This window comes from Populus euphratica, unplaced genomic scaffold (assembly GCF_000495115.2).
Source record: "Populus euphratica unplaced genomic scaffold, PopEup_1.0 scaffold1.1, whole genome shotgun sequence".
NCBI lineage: Eukaryota > Viridiplantae > Streptophyta > Magnoliopsida > Malpighiales > Salicaceae > Populus > Populus euphratica.
Genome location: NW_011499845.1, coordinates 867759 through 881100, shown reverse-complemented (window position 1 = coordinate 881100; position 13342 = coordinate 867759). Strand labels below are relative to the sequence as shown.

Genomic DNA, 13342 nt, shown 5'->3' with positions numbered 1-13342 from the left:
TAAAATATCCTCAACCTCCGGCTAACATCCTGCAAGACTAATACCTTTTCTTCTTCTTTTTTTTCACTTCACCTCCGGCTAACATCCTGCAAGACTAATACTTTTTCTTCTTTTTTCTTTTCACTTCAAAAAATAATTTAAAAAATTTAATTTTTTTGTAAAAAATAATTTTAAAAAATTTAAATTTTTTGTATTAATTGCAAATTGTTTTAATATGCTGATGTAGTAATAAATTTTAAAAAATAAAAAATATTATTTTAATTTATTTTAAAGAGAAAAATATTTTACAAAATAATTATCACAACAATAACAAACAGCACTAATTTTCGTTACGACCAGCCTCTAAATTCCTTTTACAACCGCATCTTAAATTGGTTATTCACATTTAAAATCATGTATAAACCGGAAAAAAAAAATGACTAATTTTTGGATTCAGAGTTGAGATAATGATGTGAAAACAAAGAATACCTTCAAATGAGGTTATCGCAGCGATTTATCGATTTAAAATCCGTTCCGGACAGGGTCATTAAAAAGGCTGATTTTTCTTATCAAAATTGACATTATTTCAAGTTTTTTATTTTTTCAAAAACAGTCAAAAGGGTGAGCTGACCCGTATGAACCCTTTTCAAAATGAGTCTGAAGTGTGAGCCAGATTGGCCTCTAAACGGGTCTTCCAACTATGCCTGGAAGTATTAAAGTGAAAAAATAATAATTATGCTGGTACTAGCCTGACCAATAGAAGAGATTGATTTGGTATTACGGTACCAATCAATCTGAGATCATATTTAGCTTAGCTTTGGTAAGCTTTCTAAAAACAAAAAGCTAAGACTATAATGCTGGCATGGAGATTCCGAAAGTTAATCTACCCAGAAGAGGAAAAGAAAATATAAACTGGTTGATGATAATCGGTATTCTCTTAGTGGGAAGGGGAAAGTTTAAAGAATGAAGAGCTCGGACCTACAACAGAAATTTGCTTATTGCCATGCTGTCCATCTTAATTGTTTTTGTGGCACTTGGGATTTACTCAAAGTAGTTAAACAAGAGAACTGAGGGAAAAGATATTGTAATGACAGGTATAAATCCACTAATAACACAAATAAAAAATGTCTGCCTAGCTACAAACAACGGTCTCATAGAATACCTTTTTTTCGAGAGACTTATGGTCCTGACTCCACGGTCCAACGCCTGATCTCTCTCTCTTTATGAGCAAAGATGGAAGCACTACTATTAATAATCAAAACAGAAGATGGGAGCAGGTTGCATCTTTACAAACTATTAGCTAACACTGATGGTTGTGCTTGTGTATAATCACGATCACTCCCCTCCTCGGTACAAAGAGGAAAATCATTGAGAAAAGCGTGTCCTCCACTCTTCATCTCATGAGTTTTCAGGCTATTCACAACCCAGAACCCCCCAAACCAATCGGTAAAATGAGCCCATTCATTGAACCCTGTGTGTTTCGCATCATGCATGAAACGAACTTTCACTCCTGCAGCCGCAAGGCAGATGCAAATTCTAGATTACACCATAACGAGCATGCTTGGAGACACCAACTAGCCTGGTCATCAAGCAACAAGATTCTTGCAGATTGGGGAAGAGACAAGCGTGAAATGCCATCAGACACGCAACCAACCAAAGACATCATGGCATCAGCATGCGACTGCAACATTCTCTGGTTGAGATTCCAAGCTGTCAGAATTGATGACTAAAGGACTTTTCTGGAATTCATTTCTTAGTTGACCACAAGCTGCACTTGCATCCAGGCCCCTTGTTTGGCGCACGCTTACAGTTATTTTACGAGACTCTAGCACAGCTGCAAATGCTTGTATCTGCCAAATGGAAAAGGCACAAGTAAATAGAAATGGCAATGCATGATTTGAATATTTGTGTATTCTTACTGCCAGCAGGGAAAGAACAGTGTTTATGACTAATGTGCATACCGCCTTTTTGTGTGGACGCTTGTAATCAGAACCTTGGATTGGATTGAAAGGAATCAGATTCACATGATGACCACGCCCCCACTGGTGAAGTAGCTCAGCAAGTTCTTTTGCATGCTCCACTCTATCATTGACCCCAGCTGCCCAAACAAATTGCAATTTTATGTTAGCAGTTAGAATAATCTTATCAGTTTTCATTGGTCAAGCTTCAAGTGGAGATAATGAAAATTCAGTACCTAAAAGTGCATACTCAAAGGATACTCGTCGACTGGTTTCAAGGAAGTACTCCTTGCAATCTTTCATAATTGCATCTAGAGGGTAGGATTTCGCACTTGGAACAATTGTTTCTCTAAGTTTCTGGTTTGGAGCATGTAAGCTAAGTATAAAGAGAATGAGAAAAGGTTGTCATTGGCAAACATAAACTAGTGGCATCAAAGGGATCCATTAAGAGGAAATCCATCAAGATATGCATATCACTGGAAGTGGCCCAATTTACTCAGAGACGGATTACAATATTTACAGTGCCAAAGAATACCTTAAGGCCAATGTTGACTGAAGTTTATGAGAAGCCAGCTTTTTAATTGTGTTTGGAACCCCCACAGTTGATATTGTGATCATTCTTTGCCCAATTTGAACATCCTGATGAAATAAGAAAAATGAATTGTACATGAGCTTATTACATCTGAAACCTATGTACAGCCCATCCATAGAAAATTTTACAATAAACAGGATGCTGGTTGTTTCAGAAGTAAATTGCATTTGAAAATGGCAGTGATTTGATGCAGGCATCCATAATCATCTTTGCAGCTCTCTTCTCCACTAACCTTTGAACTAGAAAAATCAACTCCAACGGTCTAATTCCAGGCAAATCTGATCCTAATTCTTTTAGCTCACTATTCCCATTTTCAACCATGCTTACAAAGAAGAAAATTATTCTGGACAAACTAATCATTGCTCATGGCAGGTAAACCAACCAAATCAAGGGGCAAGATAAAGACAATAGTAGGCATGAAAACAATTAACCGAATATAGGTAAGAAGCAATGGGATAATTGTTGGAGAAAAAAAAATTTAATTGCACCTTATTCAAGCATCGGTGTGCTTCAAGTACCGACTTCAAGTTCAACATTGGTTCACCCATGCCCATGAATACTACATTTGTCACCCTGTGCTTGAAGATCTCCTCAACAGCCAAAACCTGTGCATATAAAACATTTAAGTATAATTTGAACAGGTTGAAGCAGTTCCAGAGCTACCAAGTCTATGTTCTCAGATATACAAACAGTAAAACACTCTCAACAGTCCCACTTGATAACTGCATTTGAAGAACAATTGTGGATTGCACCACTGACCTGCTCAACGATTTCATGCCTTTGAAGATTCCTTGAAAAACCACCCTTTCCGGTGGCACAAAATGAGCAGCGCAAAGGACAGCCTACCTGAACAATAAAAGTAAAAAAAACCACAAGAAAATTATCAGCGAGCCCATAAAAGCACTGCGACCAGGAAAAATTTAATAAGGTTAGTCCTTGATTTGGAAAGTTACCTGAGATGAAACACAGGCAGTAAGCCTCAATGAACCTTTCTCATCTTCAACTGGAATACCAACAGTTTCAATCAATCTGTTATCCTCCAGTCTTATCAGTAACTGCAAGACCATTAGCAAGCTGAAGTAAATGATACTATAAACTTAATTTTAAATCAGAAAGAGGTGTGCACGCAAAAGTTCACTTCCCAAAAACTATAATTTCATTATATAAGCAAAAACAAGATTTGTTAATGCATATCCATTGATAATTATATATCTACTTCAAAACGAGCAAATAAAATTTAACACGACCCTATCATATGATACAACAACAACCATGTATGTCTAGCAAATAAAGCATGCGAAACATAGCAGCAGTAAACTAGCCCTGAATATACATTTCATTTAGCATAAATAGTGTAGCACTATTAAAACTGACTCAACCAATGGAGCTAAGCTTGCATAAAATCAATAACAGCACAGAGCGTCGTATTACAAATCTAACATAGCAGTATATCTACCTTAACCGTGCCATCAGCTGCGGTTACAGTTTGAAAAATAGGTGACCGTCCGACTTTCCATCCAGCTTCTTGAAGATCATTTCGAAATACCAGAGGCACTAGTTATCAAAAAATAAAAAAGGAGCGCAAATAAAGCTAACATAAGCTACAAGAATACAAAATTGAATTAAAAAAAAAGAAAAAAATCTGCCCTGAATTAAGTTATGAGTACAGAACTACTTACATTGACTAAAATCCTGGATTTCTTTGACTTTTCTCTGGTATATTAGATGATGGAGCTGCTTTCCTCTATAGCTTTGCTATTTATATAATTCCAATAGAAGAAGAAAACAAAGAAATTGAAAATTTAAGCATTTAAAATTAAAAATAAATAACTAAGATTGCTTTAATTTTCTCTTCAATTACTGAAGTTTCATAACCATTACTTTCTTTTCCTCCACTTTCCCAGGAACCAAACGGAAAATAAGAAACTTTCTGTTGTGATGATAACCTGTCCAAGGTCGGTTGCTAGTTGTTGAAGCTCGGGCGCCGACATGCCGAGGAGCACGTGAGGGTCCACTTGAGAGGCACGAGATGGGGTGGAGGAGGAAGAGGTTGTGGTGGAGAGGCTACGAGAGGATATGACGGTAACGGAACGAGGTCGCATGGCACGTGCGATTGGCACGGAACACACGTGCTGGAGCAGAGACATTGAAGTGGCCATCATCGTCATCAGTTGTCGCCCACCTTCCCTGTCTCCGTTTGAGCTTAAAGCCGCTAGCCTCGAAACCTCAGCCTTTGGATATCTAAAACCTCAGCCTTTTACACAGAAAGACGATAATAGCCCCTAATTGTAATTTACTCTTAAGACCTTCATGTTTTAGTGAGAAGTTATATTCTAGTCCTGATATTTTCGAAACAAACATAAATATCCCCTCCGAACTAAAAAACCAGGGACTTGTGAGAAACTCAGTGTTTGAGTAAGATTTGTTAGGTGATGTTGTTGGCTTTATGACTGTCATCTTGAGAGCAACTGAAAGCATTTGAGCCCGTAGCTGCTACCAAGAATTGCAATTTTCATCGGCAGGAGCTAAATGTTGCCAGTGAAAAATGAATTTCTGCCAAGACTGAACTATCTCTGATCCATTTCATATTTCCAAGAGACATCACATGAACTGGACTGGTTCCTGCTCTGCAACTGGACATTTGGTCATCCAGTTATTTAAAAATCAGGAAACTTATGAGCCAAGAGGCAGGAGTTGTATCCAAGCATAATGGGTATCCAACATGCATGATTCTTGGCAGTCATTTGAGTCTTACACCGGGTAAGAAAATGTGTCAAAAAAAGCTGTCATATTTAAATGTTTTGGAATTGAAGAACTGTACAGTAACTGTCATGGGCTGCATTCCATGCTTTACAGGATATAACACTCGTTAAAATAAATCTGTAGTTTCCTTGGATCAATATACAATGTAAAGCATGTACTGTATTATTTTCCCCCTTTATGTACGAAGAGGTGAAACACATGGCCCTGCATGAGAGGTAGGTTTTCCATTGGATACTTCATTAACATTTTTCCTATGATATGCAGGACCATTGCTTGAACTTCGATGACCTCTTCGGGGGTTTTCACCGCGAGAGCCCCTGGATCCATCATTGTTATTGGAATTGTGAAGTTGTTCCAATGCTTTTACCACTTCTTTCATGTTTGGCCTATATCTTGGTTCTGCTGATAGACATTGGATTGCAAGATTTGCTACTTCGAGGGCGTCACTCGATGAATACTGCCCTTGGATGCGAGCATCCATGACCTGGAAAATTTTCCGCTTACTGCTAAGGTAAGGCCTCGCCCATTCAACTAAATGTTGTTCCTTGGAGGGCTTGTTTTTGTCTATGGCTCGTCTGCCAGACAACATTTCAAGGAGAACAACCCCAAAACTGTATACGTCACTTTTTGCAGTTAGATGACCTTCACACAGACAAACAGAAGTGAGATGACAGCAATAGAAAACCATAATCATATAAAATAAGCATTTCTTTTTCCACAAGAAGCAGGGATGAGAAAAGTGAACATGACCAGAGTGGTGATCTGAAAGATACCTGTTGCCACATATTCAGGAGCTGCGTAGCCGTGGGTACCCATGACCCTTGTAGATACATGGCTTTTACTGCCTGTTGGCCCATCCTTGGCCAACCCAAAATCAGAGAGTTTGGCCCCATAACTCTGTCATTTTACAAAGTAAGAAGGATTTGTTAGAGAGGTGTAGTACGGTACATCCTCATGAAGCCATATTCATAAACTGAACATTTTCACATACCGAATCGAGCAGGATATTAGATGCCTTAAAGTCTCTGTATATAACTTTCGCCTTGTCACTGTGAAGATATGCTAAACCCTCGGCAGCACCAAGGGCAACCTTCATGCGGAGATTCCATGAGAGTGGTTGAAAATAAGAAGCCCCTATTCCAACAAAAAAATTAGTTCAGCAATTTTTATCCAAGGTATTTGAGATCATAGAAGATATTACTACTTGAATTGAAGGTTGAGGTGGCTAAAATGTAGCAGGATTTGAACTGCTCACTTCTGAATAGATGATTCTCCAAGCTGCCCTTGGGCATAAACTCGTAAACCAAAAGCCGGTGGTCATCTTCTAAGCAGTAGCCGATCAATTTCACTAGATTTGGATGATACAACTGACCCAGGTAGTTGATTTCTGCCTGCGGTCCACAAAGCAACACAAAGTCTATTAATCATGCTCTCTTTAAAAATTATAATCTAAGCACTAGAACTGCTGAGAGCCGGGTCATTAAAGATGTTCAAATGAAACTTTCATAATTCCAACTTTGTTAATGCAACTCTTGGCAAGCATTCCCAAAGTATTGAATACCAGTCCATATTGGACGAGTGATTGCATCTTGTCCCCAGACAATCACAGTTTTTTTCACAAAATTCAAAAGAAAGTTTTTAGCAATAGGCAGACAAGGGAAGGATACTCACCAACCATTCCTGATGACCCTGGAAACTCTCTTGGTTAAGCCTCTTCACAGCAATCACAATGCCTGTTCCAGGCTTGGCAGCTGTCAATGAATGCTCATCAATCCACCCTTTGAATACGCAACCAAAACCACCTTCGCCCAACACGCTATCTGGACGGAAGTTCCTGGTAGCTGCTTTTAATTCATTAAAGGAAAAGCTCTTCAAATTGGAGGACTGCAAGATCTCACCCTGTGTCCGAGGAGTTGAAGGCACTGTAGAAGATGATACCTTGCTGCTTGACCCACTCCTGTCATTGCCACTTCTGCCAGCGTATTTTGTGTTCACCCCTGAACAGTCAAAGTTATATATCTTACAAATTCATCTATACTTTCAAAACGACCAGCAAAAGAAAAGGAAAAACGAAGAAGTTTCAGCTCAATAGTAAGTTTGCTGAGAAAATTAGAAAAATAAATTATCTTTCAAATGGCTATGTATTATCTTATCTTGATTATTTCAGTAATGAAGCGTCATGTAAATCATGCCAAATGGTTTTATTTAATTTCAACTGTTTTCTAGTTTTTTTTTTTTTTTTTGGTTACATTAGCTATTCAAAGTAGCCCAACGGAACGTAACTAGATGGATGGTTTTTGTGATCTTCTTTGGTGGTAGAGCTAAAAGTTTAAGTGATAATCATAAGAGAAAAACAACAAGAAGTTTCAGTGACAGGGAAGTAATAATGCAAGTAAAGAAACGAGAATCAAAATTGTAGATTCCCTATTCACCTCCCTTTTCTTATCAATCAAACAGTGGTGGATATCTCAAGAAAGAAAGCATCAAGAATCCAAAATCCACAAGGAACAAGCAAAGGCAAATACTAAAAATCCTCGGCCTTCTTGAGCTACAATTTCTAACCTTCTATATATATATATCTTCTGTCCTTTTGTACAGGAAGGACAGATATGCCTGGTTTCAGTTATTTCTGGCCATTGGATTAGCATTCATTATTTATCAAACAGCATGTGCAGAAATTACAAGGAAGACTCTCGGCTTTAACTCTAGCACTAAAGCACGACCCCATTAAAACAAGGAGCTCAAAAACCCTTCACTTTGCACACGAGTTCCAGCTGCTAAAGATTGAATAACTATTTTTGAAGCCCAGGTCAAGAGAACAAGGCAGAGAGAAGCTTGAGACAGGGAACCAAGAGAGGAGCACAACATGTGGGAAACCAAAAGCTTTATATTAAAAAAAAAAAAAAGGTTAGCTGGCACCCACGATCGTGACCAACTAGTAGCAAACTTTGACTAATTAAAAAGAGAGAGAGAAGGGTAAACGAGAATGAGTAAGAGGCAAATATTGTAAGATTTTGGTGTTCTCTTGTGTTTTGTTTGCTGCAGGGAAAGTTCTGTTTTAGACATTCGCCGAGGACAAAAGTGAAAGGGTTGACTTGGCCTTCGTTTGCGTTCCCCTTTGTCCTACTTGTGGAAAGCAAAGCTAACAACAAAAAGCAGTTCCTTTTATCTACATGTGGACGAGAACTTAGAACTCATCAACATGAATTAATTCCAATGATATTTACTTAATCAATTCCCAATATGTGATTTGATTTTCTTTCAGCCAGACATCTAATGGTATTTTATGGTCTAAATTACACCAACAAGTGATAGTAGAAACAGAAGAGGGAGATTTGAAAATGGCATCGATTATGGTCGGCCTTCTTGAGCTACAATTTCTAACCTTCTATATATATATATCTTCTGTCCTTTTGTACAGGAAGGACAGATATGCCTGGTTTCAGTTATTTCTGGCCATTGGATTAGCATCCATTATTTATCAAACAGCATGAGCAGAAATCCTTGACATTCGCCGAGGACAAAAGTGAAAGGGTTGACTTGGCCTTCGTTTGCGTTCCCCTTTGTCCTACTTGTGGAAAGCAAAGCTAACAACAAAAAGCAGTTCCTTTTATCTACATGTGGACGAGAACTTAGAACTCATCAACATGAATTAATTCCAATGATATTTACTTAATCAATTCCCAATATGTGATTTGATTTTCTTTCAGCCAGACATCTAATGGTATTTTATGGTCTAAATTACACCAACAAGTGATAGTAGAAACAGAAGAGGGAGATTTGAAAATGGCATCGATTATGGTCGGCCTTCTTGAGCTACAATTTCTAACCTTCTATATATATATATCTTCTGTCCTTTTGTACAGGAAGGACAGATATGCCTGGTTTCAGTTATTTCTGGCCATTGGATTAGCATCCATTATTTATCAAACAGCATGAGCAGAAATCCTTGTATTGGTTTATTCCGATCAAGTTGCAGAGTACTTTATTTGGCAGCAGGAATGATGGGCGTCAAGTGAGCTTCTCGATTTGCCTTGACAGGGACCTGTTAAGAAGTCAACGTTCAACAACCTGCAACTCTTTAATATACGGGAAAAGATTGTTGACAACATGTGCAATAATATACATGCATTCACACACGAGATTTCTCATATCCATGGATTATACAGGCCGAGTTGTAGTAATTCATGCGAAAATGGAAAGGATATTGAGGCCTTACGTCAGAAATGGCAAATGATGACATGACCCTTAAATTTTTTGTTCGCAGAACAAACTTATCATGATGAAATGATTGTCTCCTGACGGAAAATAATTACGATTTTATATATTCTGTAGTGATATTTGTTTTTGAACGGCTATAAAAAAATAATCATGGGATATTTAATTTTATTATCAATAAAGCTTTAAAAATCCCTCGGATTATTTTTTTCATCCTTGTATATATATATATATATATTTACTCCACCACTGACTATTTTTATATATCTGCAGAGGGTCGTTATATAAAAGAAAACATGAACATGAAAACGAGAACAAAAGCAACATCCACTGTCACCAAATAATTGACTTTCCTCTTACACAGCCCCACAGAGAGCATCTTCTAGTGGGGAGAAAAGCGCCACCAGCACAGGGGAGATAGTGCACAACACTGTCATCAATACTTGGGTAAAGCAGGGAGACTTTATATACACATTTAGGATCAAACTTCTAGTTAAGCTGAGTCATTAAAAATAAAAAAAACAGTACAATATATTTTTTAATCAAAAACCACTGGTTTTTTCAGATTAGTATTTTTTATTTATTCAGCTTAGAATACAATCTAGGTAAAGTTCAGGGTTGTAAATTTTTGGAATTTAACAAATCGAATGCGGACAGGTTTAGCAAAATACAAAGATGACAGCGGACAGGAATTGGACGTGGAGAGGAAACCCCGTGACTGCTGTGCCTCTGGCCAAGCTTTGCTGTTGACTTTTTGGAAAAAAAAATCGTTTTTCTTCACGAATGCTGGTATCAGGTTCACGTGCATATCCCCAGTTGTTTGGTATTCGTTGACCCTACTTCCTCATCTTCTAATATCTTTCTCCATGTACAAATTCAATTCTTAAAAATATTGGTTTTTTAAATAGCTTTCAGTGACTATTTGGGGCTGTAATCCAACTAATTTTCATGAGAATTTAAGTTTTTTTCAAAAAAAAATATTTTTTAGTGTTTCAATGTAATCAAGAATAAATTTTAAAAATTAAAAAATATTATTTTAATATATTTTTAAATAAAAATCACTTTAATTCAAATAACCATTTTGACACTCTCAAAACTCGATTAAACTATTTTATATAAGTTCATTGACAAAATGTATAATATAATGTATACACTCAGCCATTCAGTAAACTATTTTTTCTTTTTCTTTTTTGGTATAACAATAAAGCACGACAGGAGAAACCCTTCTTCGGCAAATCGGTTTAACCTGTTTTCAAACGGCAGCGGATAAATTTAATAATTAGCATCCACCCGGTCACGGCAATCATAAGCTTAAAATAATCCAGTGAAAGGGGAACTTTCAGAAAGTGCATGGAAGACCGGACATTTTGGGCATGTTACTTCCACACACACACATATTTAAATATGCTAGTATCTAATGAATTGTCATATTTTTTATAGAAATAAAAAAACCAGATATTTATTTAATTGATTTGGAAGTTTGATATTCTAAATTCAAGCAATCCTGTATAGATTTGATGACTCCTAGTTAAAATATATTTTTTTTCTTTTTCCTGTTTTCTCTTGCATATATTACGAACGATGTCCAAAACACTTGCGTAAATAAAAGCATAAAAAGTAGAGTTGTTACAACCGATCCAAGACTCAAACCTTATAACACTTAAAATCTTCACCACTGAACCGTGTGGTTGCTGGTGCAACGGAGGCAAATATTGATATTAAAAATCTGTTTGAGAATAAGGTTATAATTGTTTTTTAAAATATTTTTTATATTAAAATAAATTAAAATTTTTAAAATATAATTTACACCATATTCTCCCAAACATTTCCGGGAGAATAGCTGTTCCAAATAAAGGTCCTAATACAGCAATGAGATCACCGATTACCAACAATTCTGCTCAAAGGGTCAAAGTTGACATGCACAATGCCACTGCCCACAGATTTGGCAGCGAATGACTCTTGTAAAGATCAAATATTTTTAAATTCAGTCAACAATTGACACCCCCTGTTTGAACAGCCTGGAGAAGCTTAACCCTGTGAGACAGATGGTCCAATCGTCAATTAAAATAGTGTCGCCTGATCCGTCAGGTTAGAGCAGAAACTTGGAAAGATCAAAATAACTAACATCACAAATTCCCAATGTTTTATCTTTCTAGCTTGACCGCAGGAAAGAGAGGAGGACAAGAGAACGCAATTTTCCATGTTCAACCCACCAGCAACCAATAAGAATCCACTCCTAAAATTCCCATGCCCCATTCTCCCCATCAAACAAGTTCCGACCAGCATGCGTCACGGATATCGATCATGACTGATCTGGCTGCTAACAGAACTTGAAATCCTGAACTGTTCCCATGGTGGTTGTGACGTGAAGTAGCCAAATAAACCCGCTGACAGCATACGATAGGGGAATAAAGAGACCCCTGATAGGAAAAAAGATCAGTAGGTCTCGGATAAGCAGGAAAATGGTAATGCCAGGAGATGCATGAGAAGCTTGAGCCTATCTAGCCACAGCCATAAAAAGAACGAGACCTATATCTGCAACATAAGATCCATGAGGCGACGCGTGGCGACCTTTACTTACATAATGAGCAATAACTTGCGTCTAAAAACACCGTCTTGCCTTTTCGGAAACCGGGCGAACGAAGACTGAGCGGAAATAATTTGCAAGTGAGGTTATACCGGTAGTTTGGTTTATTAGGCAATGTAAACTTTACCGTTGTTGGAGTCGCGAGCTGTGAACATGTATTTAGTGTATAAAATTAGATTAAAAACTTCAAATTTAGTAAAATTTAATTTAATTGGTATAAAATCAGTAAATTCTTATCTTGTTTTAAGAATATTAAATTTATGACATAAATCAAGTTAAATTTAAATTTAATTTTAAAATATTTACGGATTAATTTTATAATATCAATCATATCTATTAAATAGTATATTGGATCAAACTAAAATTTTATATATAGACATTAAATATATAAAACTCTAGTGACAATCTTTTAGATTAAATGAAGTTAAAAAACATATTTTTAATTTAAATAATTAAAATTACAAGATAAATCTTATTAAATATATCAAATTAGACCTTTATATAGATCTTTATATACTATTTCGGATATATATGGAGTGACATTTTGATATTTACTGATAGACTAATAATTAACCCAACAGGAAAAAACAATGTGTTTGAATAAGATTGAAATCTATCCTGAATATTTAAAATTTAAAAATTTAAACCATATAAAAGAATTTTAATATGAATAATTTATTTTATTGTCTTATTTTTTATTTATTTAATGTTGTATACTGGGTTTGTTCTGACATATTAAACTTTATTTAGAAATTTATTTTATTATTAAATTTATATTAATTAATTAATAATTTAAACTTATTAGATTTCAACCAAAAAGAAATCCATCAATTAATGAATCCCTCTTGCATTGGAAAACCATTTAATGATTAAAATTTTTGTTTCAATATGTTTTATGTCATTAATATATGGCTGCACCGTATCTCTCATTTTATTTAAATTACTTATCAATTATAATATTATTTATTCTCTTTATCATATTAATTTAATGTAATTTAATTTATTGTTTGGAATTATTAATGTATAATTAGTTAAGAACAATTACTAAAAATTTAATGATTTTACGGTACAATTTTAAGATACAGGTTTACATTTAATTTTCTTTACAGTTGAAAAAAAATGGACATCCTTAAGAAACTTGAAGCGACAGAAAATCACCCACTACAGTAGTTGTAAGTTGTAACATCAACTTTTGGGCAAAGACTTAAAAAGTCAGAAGGACCTGTGCGGGAAGGAGTATTCCAA

The 13342-nt window shown here is 36.0% G+C and overlaps 2 protein-coding genes across 2 annotated transcripts; both read right to left on the bottom strand.

Annotated features, from left to right (window-relative positions):
• Positions 1–994: 994 nt before the first annotated feature.
• Positions 995–4768, bottom strand: LOC105129846 (Radical SAM superfamily protein). Its single transcript, XM_011032120.1, has 10 exons — positions 4476–4768; positions 4209–4284; positions 3986–4083; positions 3483–3584; positions 3289–3375; positions 3018–3134; positions 2473–2576; positions 2174–2313; positions 1941–2077; positions 995–1829 (listed from the first exon to the last, which is right to left on the bottom strand). Exons 1-10 carry the CDS (start codon positions 4695–4697, stop codon positions 1650–1652), a joined length of 1263 nt encoding a protein of 420 aa, XP_011030422.1. The 5' UTR covers positions 4698–4768; the 3' UTR covers positions 995–1649.
• A 532-nt stretch (positions 4769–5300) lies between these two features.
• LOC105129765 (protein kinase APK1A, chloroplastic-like) lies at positions 5301–8313 on the bottom strand. The gene is made up of 6 exons (XM_011032013.1): positions 7970–8313; positions 6964–7290; positions 6548–6683; positions 6284–6426; positions 6066–6189; positions 5301–5934 (listed from the first exon to the last, which is right to left on the bottom strand). Exons 1-6 carry the CDS (start codon positions 8018–8020, stop codon positions 5468–5470), a joined length of 1248 nt encoding a protein of 415 aa, XP_011030315.1. The 5' UTR covers positions 8021–8313; the 3' UTR covers positions 5301–5467.
• Between the last annotated feature and the right edge of the window lie 5029 nt (positions 8314–13342).